The sequence below is a fragment of the Myxine glutinosa genome, chromosome 1, assembly GCF_964187855.1.
Source record: "Myxine glutinosa chromosome 1, kmMyxGlut1.1, whole genome shotgun sequence".
In the NCBI taxonomy this organism is placed as follows: Eukaryota; Metazoa; Chordata; class Myxini; order Myxiniformes; family Myxinidae; genus Myxine; species Myxine glutinosa.
Genome location: NC_136261.1, coordinates 155,415,104 through 155,431,473, shown reverse-complemented (window position 1 = coordinate 155,431,473; position 16,370 = coordinate 155,415,104). Strand labels below are relative to the sequence as shown.

The 16,370-nt window shown below is 45.0% G+C and overlaps 2 protein-coding genes across 2 annotated transcripts in view; one reads left to right on the top strand and one right to left on the bottom strand.

The window, feature by feature from the left end:
• LOC144892424 (UBA-like domain-containing protein 2) overlaps positions 1-15,030 on the bottom strand; it is a 28,764-nt gene extending 13,734 nt beyond the window's left edge. The window contains exons 1-2 of the mRNA XM_078779103.1: positions 14,734-15,030; positions 10,056-10,118 (exon numbers count right to left, since the gene is read on the bottom strand). Coding sequence (XP_078635229.1) covers positions 10,056-10,118; positions 14,734-14,850 — 180 coding nt within the window. The 5' untranslated portion in view covers positions 14,851-15,030. The remainder of the gene's footprint in view (positions 1-10,055; positions 10,119-14,733) is intronic.
• A 127-nt stretch (positions 15,031-15,157) lies between these two features.
• The window catches only part of LOC137419272 (E3 ubiquitin ligase RNF157-like), a 130,700-nt gene continuing 129,487 nt past the window's right edge, over positions 15,158-16,370 (top strand). Inside the window, exons 1-2 of the mRNA XM_068105397.2 lie at positions 15,158-15,201; positions 15,305-15,379. Of these exons, the coding sequence (XP_067961498.2) occupies positions 15,361-15,379 (19 nt within the window). The 5' untranslated portion in view covers positions 15,158-15,201; positions 15,305-15,360. The remainder of the gene's footprint in view (positions 15,202-15,304; positions 15,380-16,370) is intronic.

Below are 16,370 nucleotides of genomic sequence, written 5' to 3'. Positions count from 1 at the left end.
ATGCTGCGGAGCAGCCGAGCCAAGATTCCTACATGGATTAACCGTGAACTCCACATTCCTAAAGGCATCCATGTAGTGAATACTTCCAGGCCTCACCACCCAACCACCATTAAACCTGGCTCTCAGTTCGGCCTCCTGAAAAAAATTCGATAGATTTGCTTTGTTTTGGATTTTTGATCACAACCCCTTAACCTTCATTCAAAAAAAATGTTTTGCCTGCAAAGAAAGTTTTCCCTATGTTCAAACTTTCTTTCTTGAGGGGGGGGGAAGTGTTACGGATTCGTCACTTCCGTTGTGGTGGCTTTCATCCACTTGAGACATTTCTGGTTCCATGTATTATTATTATTGTTGTTTGAGGGAAATAGCAATTATTTTTGTCAAAAGGTAAAAGGAATGTTTTAAAATGAAACAGGAACCAGACGGCGATGAAGAGGAAGAGGAGGAAAAAAAGAGGGCGGAACGAGAGAGGTCGGACAAGAAAGCCGAGTTGCTCCAGGTTCTGAAGCGAACGTTGGCGAGCAAGAGTCACTAGCGAACTTTCGGGTTCCCGGGAAAGGGATCCCTGCGACAGAGTTGTCATCACTGTGACCGATCAACCTGCATGTCAGGGTTTTGGCGGTGGATTTCGAGGAGAAATATCGCCAGGCCGATACGTCTCAAGAGCGGGTCGTCGGCCATTTTGACTTGCGCAGGACTTGTGCTTCGCTCGCGGTTTCATCTCTTTTCGACCATATTCACCGGATTCAGACGTCGATCTGGGGCGTGTGTGTGACGAGGCGTTTTGAAGGTTAACTCGTCCATACCCGAGGGTGTGATCTCTCAGTCGCCTGTAGGGCACCTTTGGATTTCCCAGTCGCCTTGAGGGCGCCTTTGTACAGTTTCGGCTGTGTGACTGTTACTGTACTTGCCATCCGCACGGGATTCTGGTCTCGATTGGACATCGGGCTGGCGATCGCGGGAGTGAATCAATTTCGTCTCGAAGCCGGGAATAAGAGACATTGGGGAATGTTTGTGTTTCACTCACTTGAAGCACAGTGAGTTAAATATCACAAAACTGATGGTACCATCATAGGACATATTGATTGTACTTTTGTGAGTAACAATTGGGGTGGCTTCTCCCTTGATCTTTGACATACAGAATAACACATTTTTCTGCCGTGACTCCTCTCGGGGCTCGGAGGTACACCGTGACCAGGGGGTCGGGGAGGAGCACGTAACACTATGTCCGGCTTCGTGGTCTCTCAGAGTTCCTTTGCCCTAAACTGCTAACCCCGAACTATCTGAGCTCCTCTCCCTCTGACTGCTCCCAACCCACTCATTCACCGTTCTCTCCTAAACTCGACCCCCTAGGTTAACTCCTCAACTAACTGAACTGCTGCGTACTGTCCCCACCCATGAGCTATTCTTACCTAGTAAGAATGCCCATACATTCATACATATGCCAATTAGTTCTCCACTGGCCCCTTAAGCCACTTGGCACGACCACCATTGTTCGCAGTTTGAGATGGCTATGGCAGTCTTGGTGGTTCGTACCTTTGTGTACGATCATGAGGCAGTACTTCTGCCTTCCTTGGGCGGAGAGAATTTTCCGGGTCCGTGGAGCTGGTTAATATCAGTTTACTTTAACATAAGAAATAGACAGATTACGAAGGGAATGATTTCAATAATTAATGGGGGGACGGTGGGTGATGGGGAAGCTTGGAGACAAATTACGGTGGGGAAGGGTCACGATTATCATCTCCTGACCAAACTTCGACATGTGCTCTGTCATTTTCACACAGAAACAGCACACCTATGCTGAACATGTACGATTGGTATAAATAATCTATTTTACAACAGTTACCCAAATGTCCCCACAACAATACACACACACACACACACACACACACACACACACACACACACACACACACACACACACACACACACACACACCATGGAGGTACCAGTCCATAGAGTCCTTATCACGCCCTGACCTGATCTCCGGTGCACTAACCCTAACCCGAACAACTCTGTCTGATAACACAATGTTTCATCATGAGGTTTCTTGAGAAATGCATTTTGCTGGCAGTTTCCAGTCTGCTCCAGCAGGTGTGCTATATTAAGGCAAGAATTTGTAATTTGTTCAGTCTGCCAGCAATAACTCGTCTACTCTATGTCGAAAGACAGCGTGGGGTTTTTAACGGGAACCAGCTAATGCTAGTCGGTGGGATACACATCTTCCAACTGAGGGACTGTTCACTGTTAATGCAACAACACTCATTTGCAAACAACCAATCTGTCAGTTTATAGTCAGGCCAATAAATGAACCCAACAACACAGCTCAAAGGTAATCAAGTGTGCTGTCCCTGCATTATCTTATCTTGTCAGCAGAAGAGTGCTTGTGCATAGTCAGAAAACATGTTCTGTGTTGCAGTGCCTCCTACTGGTTCAACTCCATAATGGCAATTGTTGTTGAATCAAATTTCATTCACGAGAAACACTCGCTCCCTTTGGGAACGGCAAGGGGAACTTGGTTCCTCCCATACGAGTTTGAACGCAAGACTCGGTTTGCTATCTCTGCACACCCATACACTATAGCTGATACAAAGTCCAGAATGAAAGGCTATGCATATAGTTTTATCCCTCGTGCTGTCTCGCTCTGTAATTCACTACCTGTAACATGCTTCCCATTATCCTACGACTTACTTTGCTTTAAGAGGAATGTCAATTCATACTTCCTACATCTTTTATGTTTAATCGCATTTTACCAGACCTCTGATACTTCCTTTTCTTGGATGTTTTCTTTTCTTGGATGTCTTGGATGTTTTCTTGTTATTTTTATTTTTGTATATTTATTTATTTATTTTTCTTCTGTTTTATCGTTATATTTTTCTAACTTTCTATTAGCCCCTTACCTGGAGTCGAGTGGCTGTATGCCTTGTCTGGGGCGATATCCATTAAAAAATTAATTAAAAAATAAAAATACAATAAATATGTTGAGGTAAAAAACTATTTCCTAAATTTAGACGTCTTCACTCAGACTCGTATACAAACAAGGGGGGAAACGAAAGTAAAAGAAAATAAATAATGGCCTTTTGTATAGTGCCGGCACTTTCATTTGTGTCCCCAAATGGCTGGTAAGACTTCCTGGTTGTCGCCTGAACCACCGCGCGGGAAACACACAAGATGGCGCGGAATCGCGCCCACAGCCAGCCGCTGGCGTGAGGCAGGCAGGCAGGATCCTTCTTTGCTAACACGACTCCGATGATCTCTCCGGAACACACAGACAAGCGCTCGTCATCCTCCCACGCAAAACAACCAAGTGACCACCTCCAACAACCACCAGGACCGAGAGAGCAAACTGCGACTGCCTCCAACAACCGCCAGCACCAAGGAGCCGAAATGTCGAGACCGCTTCTCTTCTTGCTCCAGCTTTCGAAAATCCCATGCTAAGGTCGCACTCTGTCCAATCATCGAGCGCTACTCAATCACGATGGCCGGTGCATGGCGTCCCCATTACGAATCCTCGGGGGGCGGAGTCTAGTCATCATTCGGGAATGTCCAGATGATGTCGTTCTCTTGCTGATCGGCAAATGCTGTTTCTGTCGGCCCGAGCGGCTCTGTGTGCAAATGAGTCCATTTGTTATAGTTATTTTACTGGATTTTTTTTACTGGCTTTTTAATTGTAATAAAGATGGAGGGAAGATCACAGGAGGCAAGCACGTACAGGGGAATTTAACCTTACAGACCCTATAATTAATTAGCACAAACCACCCTCCTTATGGCGACATGCAAATGCTCTTACCCAGACTTACGTACATCGAGACGGCCTACATATATATATATATATATTGTTGCGGATATGAGGATTATGTTTTTTTTATTGTGTTGTATTGTATGGTAAATTGTTGTGTAATATTGCTTGATTCTGGCCCCTCCTACCTCCGTAGTGTAAAGGTCAAAGGGCGTCCCATAATTAGTCCATAAAGCATACACGTCAGCCAATCATAGAATACCCCTGTTCGATAGTTATATCTTTATTATGTGTATCAGGGTAAGGCCTTGTCTTCCATTAAAATGACACTCCATTGCACCAAGTGAAATAAGAGTAGATCCCCTTTCATTCCCATTCCCAAAAACCGCAATTGCCAACTGTTCCCTCCGCGACTCCATTCGCCACGAGGTAGGCTCGGAGAAGAAGGGCGTGTCTCCACGTCGTCATAGAGGGGAGGAGTGAGCCAGCCCCGAACAACCAACCAAGCACGAGGGGTTTGGTTTGAGAGGGCGGAGGAAGAGCGATCGAGGAGGTTCGCGAAGGTTGAGGGGCGGGGCCTATATAACCCGCCGCGGGACGCTCCCCAAGCAGATGAGTTCTGAGTTCTGCAAAGAGACGAGCTTCAGAGAGAAGTGCGCAAGGATGGAAGAGAAGAGAAAAGGAAGCCTTCAACAGAAGTGCGCAAGGAGTGAAGAGAAGCGAGAAGGAAGCCTTTAACACAAGTGCGCGAGAGAAGCGCGGGGAAGCCTTGAGAGAAGTGCGCGACGTCACCCTGCTCGCTCCCAGCCTGACGAGGCCCGGTTTGCTGTGCGCCCTGCAAAGCCTTCCAGCTTGTGGTCCGAGCTGAACCTGCCTCCCAGTCCAGCCAATCATTCCTGCCTCCATTCCCCATTCGTGTGAGTCCGTCTCTGTTTGTTCTGTCAAGGGTATAAGTTAACTTTCATCCGCAGGGCTTTCATCCGCAGCTCAATGGAATACTGTTCTCCCCTATGGGCCGGTGCTCCTGCCTCACACCTAGCTCGGCTTCACGCTGTTGAAACCAAAGCTTTCAGAATTATTGGAATCTCCCGCGATGAAGCTATCTCTGAGGGCCTTTCACTCACTCACCGCAGGCAGGTAGGTGGTCTTTCTGTCTTCTACCGACTCCTCTCCGGCCTTGCACCCCCAGCTCTCTCTGTGCTCTGTCCCCCAAATATTCCTACAGGTCGCACAAGATCTGCCAGCAACCCTCTGATGGTTAAACTGCCGAAATCTCGGCTCTCTGCTCACCTTCACTCTTTCATTCCTCTTTTCTCCCGCCTCTGGAACAAACTCCCTCACTCCCTTCAATCCCACTCCTCCCTCCAGGTCTTTAAAACAGCCGTTCACCACCATCTCTTATCTTCCCCCATCCAAAACCTTGATCTTTTCTACCCCCGCTAATTCACCCCAGATCCACCTTGTTTGAAATTCCAACTTCTTTCCTGGAAGTCCTGGCAGTGTCCATATGTTTTATACCTCTCCCACTGCCCCCTTCCCACGCCCCCCCCCCAAAGCCCTCGCCCTCTCTCAGATCTCTCGATGTCTCCATGTCTCTCGGTCCCTGCTCTCAAATGTTGTGTTTGTGTCCTTCCCCCTCTCTCCCCATCTTGTCTACCGCTCCCTATGTTATATGTTTTATGTGTCGGTTTGTCTTTCTGTGTGATTAATGTTCGCTCTTTCACGAGCCTCGATATTGTATACAACAAAAAAAAAAAAAAAAAAAAAAAAAAAAAAGCCTGTTTAGATAAGCCAGTAATTTTCACTGTGCCTCTAAAATCTTCTGTATATTATTTTATTATCTTTCCTTCTCCTTGGTTTTTTTGAGCCTGTATATAGTAGGAATAAATTTAGTAGTATTTTCAACCTTTTTTCGTCTTCTTCTTCTTCTTCACATCCGTGTCGCTTTTGTCTTTTCCATATTGAGTAGCTGTGGCGCGATCTGGCCAACGTTCAGGAATCGGGTTAGTTAGGGTAACTGTACGGCCGCGGGGCCTCCGCTCGGCAAACATCTTATCCGCGGACCGTAACAATATATATATATATATATATATATATATATATATATATATATATATATATATATATATATATATATATATATATATATATATATATCTATATATATATCTATATATATATATATATATATATATATATATATATATGTGGGAAGGTGTGCGGGTGAGGATATTGAAGTGGCAAGAGATTTGGAGGATGGAGCCAATATTGTTGAGTTTCCTGTTGCGGGCAACGTATGATGTGCTTCCATCACCAGTAAACTTGAGATTGTGGGGGTTGTTGCAGGAGGAGAGATGTTATTTGTGTGGAGGTGTGGGAACGGTTCAGCATGCACTGAGTGCATGCTCAGTAGCTTTGGCAGCAGGAAGATACAGGTGGCGACATGATCAGGTGCTGGCGGTGGTGGTGCAGATGGTGCAACAAGAGGAGCTGAGAACGAAAGAGAGAAGAGAGAAGAGTGGAGAAGGAGACTGATGGGGGAGAGGTGTGGTTTGTCAAAGAGGGCCAAGTGGTAAGAGGTGGAAAGAGGAGGAGGTGGAAAGCAAGAGGGCTGTCAGATGCTTGTGATTGGCAGGTGGTGGCAGACCTAAAGCCACAATTGGTATTCCCAGAGGATATCTGTGTTACAAGGTTGTGGCCTGACATTTTCATTTGGTCAAGTGCAACAAGACAGGTCATCTTAGGGGAGTTGTCGGTACCTTGGGAAGAGAACATGGAGGAGGTGCAAGAGAGGAAAGTACAGTGAGCTGGAGGCAGAGTGCCGGGAGAAGGGTTGGCGATTTTCGTGTCAGCCATTTGAGGTGGGGTGTAGAGGGTATGTTGGCAATTCCTTTTCTGCATTTCTTGCTAGGCTGGGAGTGTGTGGGACAGAAAGAAAGAGGATGTGTGACAAGGTGGCCCAGGTTGCCTTGAAAGGCTCATTTTGGATATGGAGGAAGCTTATGGAGGCACGTCGAACGGTGTAGGTTGGTTGTCTGTTTTTTTGTTTGTTTTTGTTTTTTGTTTTTTGTTTTTTTGTTACCATTATTATTTCTTATTTTGTGTATATGAGTGAGTGGGTGAGGGTGTGTGTTTTTGCATGAATTAATTTTTGCATGAGTTTGTGTTTTTGTGTGTTGAGTGGTGTATGATGTAAGGGTAGGTGGTTGGTTGGTTGGTGTTGTGTGTGTATGTGTGTGTACGGGTGTGTATGTGTGTGATGAATGATCTGGTGTGTTTTGTTGGTGAGTGGCGAAGGGTATAAAGGTGGGTGTTTGAGTGTTCCACCATGTTTGTTTGGTGCTGTGGATTCTGGATGTGGAGGTGTTGTTGTTGTTGTTGTTGTTGTTCGCACTGGCTGGGGGTGGGGGTATGTACGCATCCAGGTGCAGTTGCTGCATGTGGATGTGGATGTGCCCCTGCTGGCCCACCTTAGCTGACCGTATCGAGGTTGAAGGGCCGAAACGGGATGATGCTGAGGACCTCGACTGAGGACCCGGTCAGTGCGGCACACTTGTGACCAGGCTGTGTTTTGAACTTATATATATACATACACACTAGAAACACCTGCTCTCACTACGGAGCATTAATACCACAGCAGAATGAGTACCCACCCAGCGGACAATCTTGTTCCAAGTGTGCAACACGTTCTTCTGGCACATTCCTTTATTTGGGCAGTGTATACACAACACACCACGGCCTCGATCGCTCCCAAAAATAAAATTAACCCGGGTTATGTATTTGATGCGAAAACATGCACACTGCTTATGTGCATATATTATAAATACATTGCAGTAATAACACTCAGATATTTCCAAATGCACCCACCAATCCTCCCCCAAAAGGAAGAAAATGGCAAAATGGGTGAAAAAAATTTTTGGTTCAAAACTTGATCGAATTGAATGAAACATACACAGGCACACCTTCAGGGTGTCTTCATTAATCCCTGAAAGTTTCAGCTTCCGAGGTCAAATCCTCACGGAGGAGTAGAATACATAAATACTCTTGCTCCATTATAGGCCTATATCGATGTCTACTCTTGGCACAATGTTGATGTTTATGGGATTGTAAAGTTTGACATAAAAAGGCACATCCAAGCAACAAAAGCAAAGTAAACATGACCAATTCTGAAAAAACAGGAAAGAACAGAGTCAGCCTCAGGCAATGTAACTTGTGATCCACACCCTTTCCTATGATGACTTGTTTTCATTATCCTACAACACAGCCATTTTGCGCATTTTTAAATGATTTCTACAACTCACGTCACAAGGTGAAGAGAGACACTTGGGGGTGAACAAGCTACACGCAAGCTGAATGAAACACAGCAAAAAGAATGGGAACGCAAGATGGAACCAGAAAAGGAACAAACCAACCAAGAACTACAGCTGTGTTGAAGCCCTGAAGGGAAGAATGCGACTGAACAGACAGGGGAAGTTGGTTCCACAGGTGAGGGAAAAGAGTAACAGATGAGTGGAGCTGAGCAGCGAGCCGAAATTTGAGACTTTAACAAGACGTGGGCAACTGGCAGACAATGTGTGCCCTGCAGAAAACTGGGAGAGAGAAAGAGAAAGAGAAAGAGGGTGCAAGACCGAAGAGGAGGTGGTAGAATACAGAGAGGCCACCAAACTGTCTGTGATGTGACAGCAAATACAAAATGCACAATAGAATGAAAGGTGGGTTTTTGAGGCCATCTTGGAAATATGGTCTGCCCAAGAAAGATCATGGCTGATAGTGAGGCTAACAAGTTAGAGTGACTGAACATCATCGACAGGATTATTAAGAAAGTAAGAGTAGATGGGAGGGTTTGTCAGATTGTCCTTTCAGAGAGACAGAATGAGAGTGAAAGATTTGTCGGGATTGAAAAACATATTCCATGTGTTTGACCTGCTTGTGAGTTTATAAAGGTCTGAAGAGAGGGAAGAGGCTGCTGCCTATCCAAAGGATGGGGTATTTTATGGCAGAGGGTGGCCTCATCAGCAAAGAGATAAAAAGGATTAGGAATTGGACTGAGCACAGAACACTACCTTGGAGCACTCCAGCCTTGAAAGGAAGAGGAGATTAAAGGAGTCCGTCGAGATGAACCCGTTGGCTACGGGAGTAGAGGAAGTCAGTGAGCCATGTGCAGAAGCGGCCTGGATGCCATAAGCAGAGATTTTGGAGAGTAAGGCAAAATGCCAGGCCATATCAAAAGCTCATGATATTTACAGAGAGACGGCCCTGATATCATGTCTGACATTGAGGGCCTCCATCCATTGTTGGGTGAGTAGAAGCAGTGCGTCCAAGGTAGAGTGACCTGGTCTGAAACCAAATTGATGATCTGAGATGAGGTTGTTGGAGAAAAGGAAGGATTTCATTTCAAATGCGATGATGGATTCCATGACCTTGCTGATGATTTGAAGTAAGCTGTATAGGTCTGTCGTTAATTAGATCAGCTTTTGCACCTTGTTTATGTAATGCAATGATGGTGGCTGATTTACAAACAGATAGAAGATGCCATAGGGCAAATTATAGGATGGAAACAGCAGAAAGAGGATGTGCAAGAGCAGTAGAGCACGTTTTTAGGACACGTGCGCTGATGCCGTCCGGGCCAGTTGCAGAATTAGAGTCGAGGGTTGCCAGAAACTTCTCCACATTCTCAGGTGCAAAATACACCGAGGCCAGGAGCAGTTTGGGTGTGACTGGATAGGCTGGGTATAGAGAGCGAGGGGTTGGGGACACAAGATTGGGAAATAAACACAGAATTTAAACATTCGCCATTTCACAAGCGCAGACGACTGTGGCGACAATTGAAGTGAGGGATGGGATGGAGGTGAGCATGCTCTGGATACAGACTTGATAAGGCACCTCCAGGTTTCAGAGGAAAGTGACAAGTTTGATAGTTCAATCTTGAGGTTGGCCAGATGCTGTTTTCTGGCACCTTAAGATGTAGACTGATCTTGCAGTTGTATTTACTCTCCAATTTCCTAACTGCTTTCTCACCATGCTCACTACTATCCCCTCTAACATGTCAATGTTACAGATAATCATGGACATACAAAGGTGAGACGTGGCCGCCTCTATATAAATCCACTTATTGCATTTTTTTGCTTAAAAGTGCATTTCTTTGTGTAAAGATTTAATCATCTACTAGATCATTGTGTTAGAAGCCACTGTATGGCCAGTCATCTACTAGTAACCCCCATCACAATTTCAATAATAATCTGTTGGAAAAGCAGAATCTACATCACACTACACTTTCAAAAAGGACATCATTGAGTGCATCAAGGATTACGGCACTCACCATTTGGTTATGATTTGAGGTGGCAGGAAGCCCACTTTCCTGAAAAAAAGCACTCAGGGCAGCCTGGAGGCAGCGTACACACGGACAAGAAAGCAAAACGAAATAAGTCTCCTATCTGGACAACAATCTCATCTTAAAATGGGAAATACAGTGGACACTCGTGTAACACTTTTATGTTATCTGCACGGGTCTGTGTATATATATATATATATATATATATATGTGTGTGTGTGTGTGTGTGTGTGTGTGTGTGTGTGTGTGTGTGTGTGTGTGTGTGTGTGTGTGTGTGTGTGTGTGTATATATATATATATATACAGTCACGTGAAAAAGTAAGTACACCCCATGTAAAGTTTTGACTTTTTCAACATATTTGAACATACAGCTATTTGATCTTCATTTCAACAGTATCTAGAGATAAAGGTGATCTAATTGAACAAAAAACAATGAAAAAATTGACTTTGCAATAATTTATTCAACAAAAAATTGTTGCACAGCATGCACAATTGCATGCACAGCTCGTTTCAAACCCCCCCCCCCCCCCCCCCCCCACAACATCTCGATGAGATTTAGATCCGGGCTTTGACTTGGCCATTCCAGAACCCTCCATTTCTTTCTTTTTAGCCATTCCTTGGTGGATTTACTGGTATGTTTAGGGTCATTGTCATGTTGCAAGGTCCACCTTCGGTTGAGCTACAACTTTCCGACAGATGGCCTCACATTATCCTCAAGCACCCTCTGGTACAATGAAGAATTCAAAGTGGATTCTATGATGGTGAGCTGCCCAGGCCCTGATGCAGCAAAGCTGCCCCAAACCATAATATTTCCACCACCATGCTTTGCAGTTGGTATCAGGTTCTGGTAGTCAAATGCTGTCTTTGGTTTTCGCCAAACATGTCTGCTGGTACTGTGGCCAAATAGCTCTACCTTTGACTCAGCTGTCCAGAGCACATTGTTCCAGAAGTGCTGGTCTTTGCCTCGGTGTTCATTGGCAAACTTGAGTCTTGCCCTGATGTTCTTTCTGGACAGCAAAGGTTTCCTCCTGGTACACCTCCCATGTCGATCAAATTTGTGCAGCCTCTTTCTAATGGTAGACTCGTGCACTTTGACATCAACAGTGGCAAGAGCTACCTGTAGGTCTCGTGATGACATTCTGGGGTTCTTAGAGACTCCTTTCAGCATCTTGCAGTCTGCTCTCGGGCTAAACTTGCTGGGGCAGCCTGGCCTGAACAAGTTGGCAGTTGTTTGGAATCTTCTCCACTTGTAGATGATCTTCCGGACAGTCGAATGATTGATTTCAAATTGTTTGGAGATCTTTTTAAATCCCTTCACAGATTCGGAGGCATCTATAACCTTCTTTCTGAAGGCCTTAGAGAGCTCTTTTGATCTAGGCATGGTGATGCGCACACTTCAACAACAAAGAGCAAACCAAACTAAATGTCTGAGGTTTAAATAAGACAGGTTCCTCCAAGATCCTCTCTAACGATGTTCTACTCATTTGCACCTGGGCTGGTGCACCTGATTCTAATTTTAGGTATTTGAAGTAGTGATAAATGTGAGGGTGTACTTACTTTTTCCACATGCGAAATTTGCATTTATGTTTATTTAAATTATACAATGGACTACAAAATGTAAATGTTTCATGATATTTGTTATATTATAATCACCTTTATCTATCAATATTGTTGAAATGAAGATCAAATAGCTGTATGTTGAAATATGTTGAAAAAGTCAAAACTTTACATGGGGTGTACTTACTTTTTCACGTGACTGTATATATATAACCATATACATACATATATATATATATATATATATATATATATATATATATATATATATATATATATATATATATATATATATATATATATGTATATATATATATATATGTATATATATATATATATATATGTATATATATATATATATATATGTATATATATATATATATATTATATATATATATATAGCCAGGTAATGCCATATTACGAAGGAAATACAGTAGACACTTCAAATGTACGGTAGCTAAAGACTGCACATCGGATTTTTATGTAAAAAAAGAAAAAATATTTTTTCACATAAAACTTGCTTCTTGCTTGCTTCTTGCGCGCAAAAAATTATTTTGCTATTTTCGGAGGAAAAAAAATTTCGCCCTTTTTCGCGAAAAATAAAATAAAATGCCCTTTTTGGTCGAAAATGTCTGGCAACGCGAAAAAAAAATTGGGAATTTTTCGAAATTTTTAACTGCGATCGAAATTTTTAACTGTGATGGATCTCAAAAACAAAACGTTGCGTCCACTTGCGTGCGTTGCGTCCCCAGCGTGTACAGCAGTGAGGCGGTGTACTACAGTGAGAGAGTGTACACAAAGTGTGAACAAGTCTCCTATCAAGATGAGTGCTGCTCTTCGTGACAAGTGGCTGAAGGAATTCAACGCTGGCGGGGATGGGGCCACCTTCAAGTATGTGTCGAGTGACACGGCTTTCTGTCGAGCTTGTGAAAAGACTTTCCGGGCGAAGCAGAAGTCTGAGCTGGCCCAACATGTCCGAGGAGACCGCCACAAGAGCAACTTGGCCTTGAAGAAGAAGGGGACGGTCACGCAAGCCACCATGGAGGACTTTGGTGGCGGAAAGAGGCACAAGTGCGACGTCGTGGCTCAGGAGCTGTGCCAGGCCATGCTGGCCGCTGGCATCCCATGGTCGAAATTGGAAAACCCTGCCCTCCGGTCGTTCCTGGAGAAGCACATCACTCTCCAGATCCCCGATGAAAGCTGGATTTGAAAGCACTACCTCGACAAGTGCTACGACGAGGCCTTGGTGGGGATCCGTGCCGACCTCGGACAGCAGCCCATCTGGCTGTCCGTCGACGAGACGACCGATTCGGCAGGTCGATATGTGGCCAACATCATCGTGGGACGCTTGTCCAAGGAGGGGTACTTTCGTCCCCACCTCGTCCAGTGCATGTTTCTGGAGAAGACCAACTCCGGGGAGATCGTGCACGCAGTCAATGACACGCTGCGCTACCTTTGGCCTGATTTCAAGCCGGAGTGCCTCAAGGTCCTCGTCAGCGACGCCGCGGCCTATATGATCAAGGCCGGCCATGCCCTGAAGGAACTCTTCCCGGATTTGCTGCATGTGACTTGCGTTGCCCACGCGCTCCACCGTGTCTGCGAGACAGTCCGAGAAATGTTCAAGGACGTCAACGACCTGATTGCCACGACGAAGAAGGTGTTCGTCAAAGCCCCGTCACGTGTTGTCCTTTGGAAGGAGCAGCAGCCCAATCTTTCTCTCCCCCCGGAGCCCATTCGGACTCGGTGGGGGACCTGGATCGACGCCGCGGTGTTTTACGCCGAGCACTTCGAGGCCGTCAAGGACATTGTGGACCAGCTGAACGATGACGACGCGATGGCAATCCGGGGTGCCAAGGACCTGTTCGGAAAGGCCGACATCAAGCTCAGTTTGGTCTTCTTAAATGCCCACGTGTCGTTCATCCCGAAGATCCTTAAGCAGCTGGAGGAGGCCGGCATGGAGCTGGCCAAGGCCTTCCAGCTCCTTGATCAGGCCAAGGAGGAGCTCGAAAAGATCCGAGGCTGCCGTAAGGAGATCCTGCTCACCAAGTTCAAGGTGGTGCTGCAGCGCAATCCCGACATTGGTGTGCTGAGGACAGTTGCTTTGATCCTGGATGGAGATCAGCACGGATCTGACGTTGGTGTGCCGGCTGGAGTCAAGCTTGCCGACATCCCCCTCTTGAGGTACTGCCCCATCGTCAGCGTCGACGTGGAAAGGTCCTTCAACGTCTACAGAAACGTCCTCACCGACCGCCGACACCGCCTCACCAAGGAGAACATTACCAAGATAATGATTTCAAACACCTACTTTAACCGTTCCTAAAAGGGTCTTGTCAATTTCTTCTTGTCCTCTACTTATCAAACAATGCGGTTGCAATAAAGGTACCTGAACATCATTTTTTACCTGTTTACTAGCCCAGAGTGCTTAATGTTGTGCAGGAAAAAGCGTACCATTTTTTGTTCTTTTTTTGACTGATTTCTGAAAAACTTGGTAATAATAAAAAATGAATTAAATGGGGGGAAAAAATATTTCATGATTTTTTCACATAAAAAAAAAAATTCCGCTTTTCAAAACATAAAAGGCCTATTTTCTTAACATAAAAATCCGTAGTCTACTAAAGACCTTTATCGGCTTACGCTCAAACGTACATTGATTACTTTGTGGACTAAAAGTTGGAGAGTAAGAGGAAGAAATAGGATTGTTGGTTGTGGCATGTGATTGGGGTGGAAGGGATAGGGATGATGGGATGTTCTATATTTATAATTTGTGCCAAAATAACTTTGTATACAAAAGAGGCTGAAATGCATCCTTATTCAATTAAATAATAGCCAGTTTGATCCTCTGTCTTCCATTGATTTCATTTGCTCAAAGAGATGCCAAAGCAGTTAATATGGCCAACTTTCTTATTAATACCATATATCAATTTTAACTTACAAAGGAACCCAAGAACCAACAGTTTGGTGTCCCGCGTGGTATTCTTGTACAAATCACCAATTGCAGCCAAATCCAAACATCTCATGGCCAGTATAGGCGCCGAACTGGTATCCTTGATCAATGTGACTTTCAGCCAGAGCCCGTGACCCTCGAGCACACACCAACCTCCCGGCTCACCTCAAACTCCCAGCGTGAAGCCTGAAGCAACTGCTGCGCCTGTTCGGCGGCACAACCCGCTGTCAGCACGAACTGTCCTATAAGAATCTGGTGTCGCAACTCTTCGCTTGCAGCCATGGCTTTAAACACAAGGACGGAAAGAAAGGAGGAAAATAATGAGAGAGCTAGAAATCTACAATGAGGTACGTAGAGAGAAAGAGAAAAGAATGAAAGATGTAAGAATGAGGCAAGAACGAGGCAGATGAAGAAATAAGAGGAGAAAAGGGACCGGTGAATGGTAATAAAAAAACAATAACAAAGGAAGTTGTGACTTGCAAGGAGGCACCCACGTCACAGTGATGTGACGCATGCATTGGCTACTTCCAGCCGTGCCTCCTTCCCTCGGGTGCTAACAATAGCACAAGGCGGGTCGACTTCTGCTTTCTAAGCTTCGTGCATGGAAAGTCACCCATTCAGTTCATCATTTTGGTACGACACCCGATTTCGGTCTCCTCCATATTCCCACAATGGCAGCGCAATGAGCTATCATTCGAATAAACTTTCGTAAAATGAAATAGCATTTGTTTTACAGTACCGGTACACGTGTTCTTGGCTTCTTTCTACCAGGACGACAGGTTCCAAAATAATATGTGGACATACAGTACCGGTGAGTGTTTGGCTTTACAGCTTTATATACGGATATCTTACAAAGGGGATAAAGAAACCAATGTTCAAGTTCAGCTACAGAGGTTGATTCTACTTTCCATTACAAGCACTGCATGTGTGTGTATACATATCTACTATATAATCTACTATCTAAGAGAGAGATGTCTGTCTGTGTGTGGCCATTTTTCTCAAAGATGGCTGAACGGATCTTCGTCAAACTTTCAAAGGTTCATCAGTGAGTAACTGTGACTGTTTTAGGAAAAAAAAAGATCGGTTTTTTTCGGAGTTAAAAAAAAAAAAAAGCTTGAGAGTGCCTAAGCCTTTTCAAATTAATGACAGTTACATACAAGTACACATTCGCATAAATAAATACAAAACAATCACGAGACATTTGAATACAAATAAATCAAACAATTCCGGAAGTGTACGAAGTTGGTAGTACGGCTTCTTCTTCTTCCTGAACTGCATCACACTTAACTCAGAAACGTGATGAATGCCACATTCACCCCATTCACCCACCAGCGTATATATGAACCCCCTTCCTCTCCTGCCTCCCCCCTCTCCTCCCCTTCCACCCCACTCTCCCCCTCCTCTTTCCCCTCCCCCTCCCCTTCCCCTCCCCCCCTTTCCCCCTCTCCCCCCCTTCTTCCCCCCCTTCCCCCCATCTTCCCCTCCCCTTCTCCCCCTCCCCTCCTCTCCCCCCTCTTTCAACTCCCCTCCCTCCATCCCCTCCCCCTCCCCCTCCTCCTCGCCCGCCCGGCAACACCGGGTACTTCTGCGAGTCGACCATATAAGAGAGATGTCTGTCTGTCTGTCTGTCTGTGTGTGTGTGTGTGTGTGTGTGTGTGTGTGTGTGTCACCATTTTTCTCAGAGATGGCTGAACGGATCTTCGTCAAACTTTCAGAGGTTCATCAGTGAGTGCCTGGGAGTGTTTTCGGCCCAAAAATTTTTTTTGCAAAAAAAAGATCGTTTTTTTGGAGTTAAAAAAAAA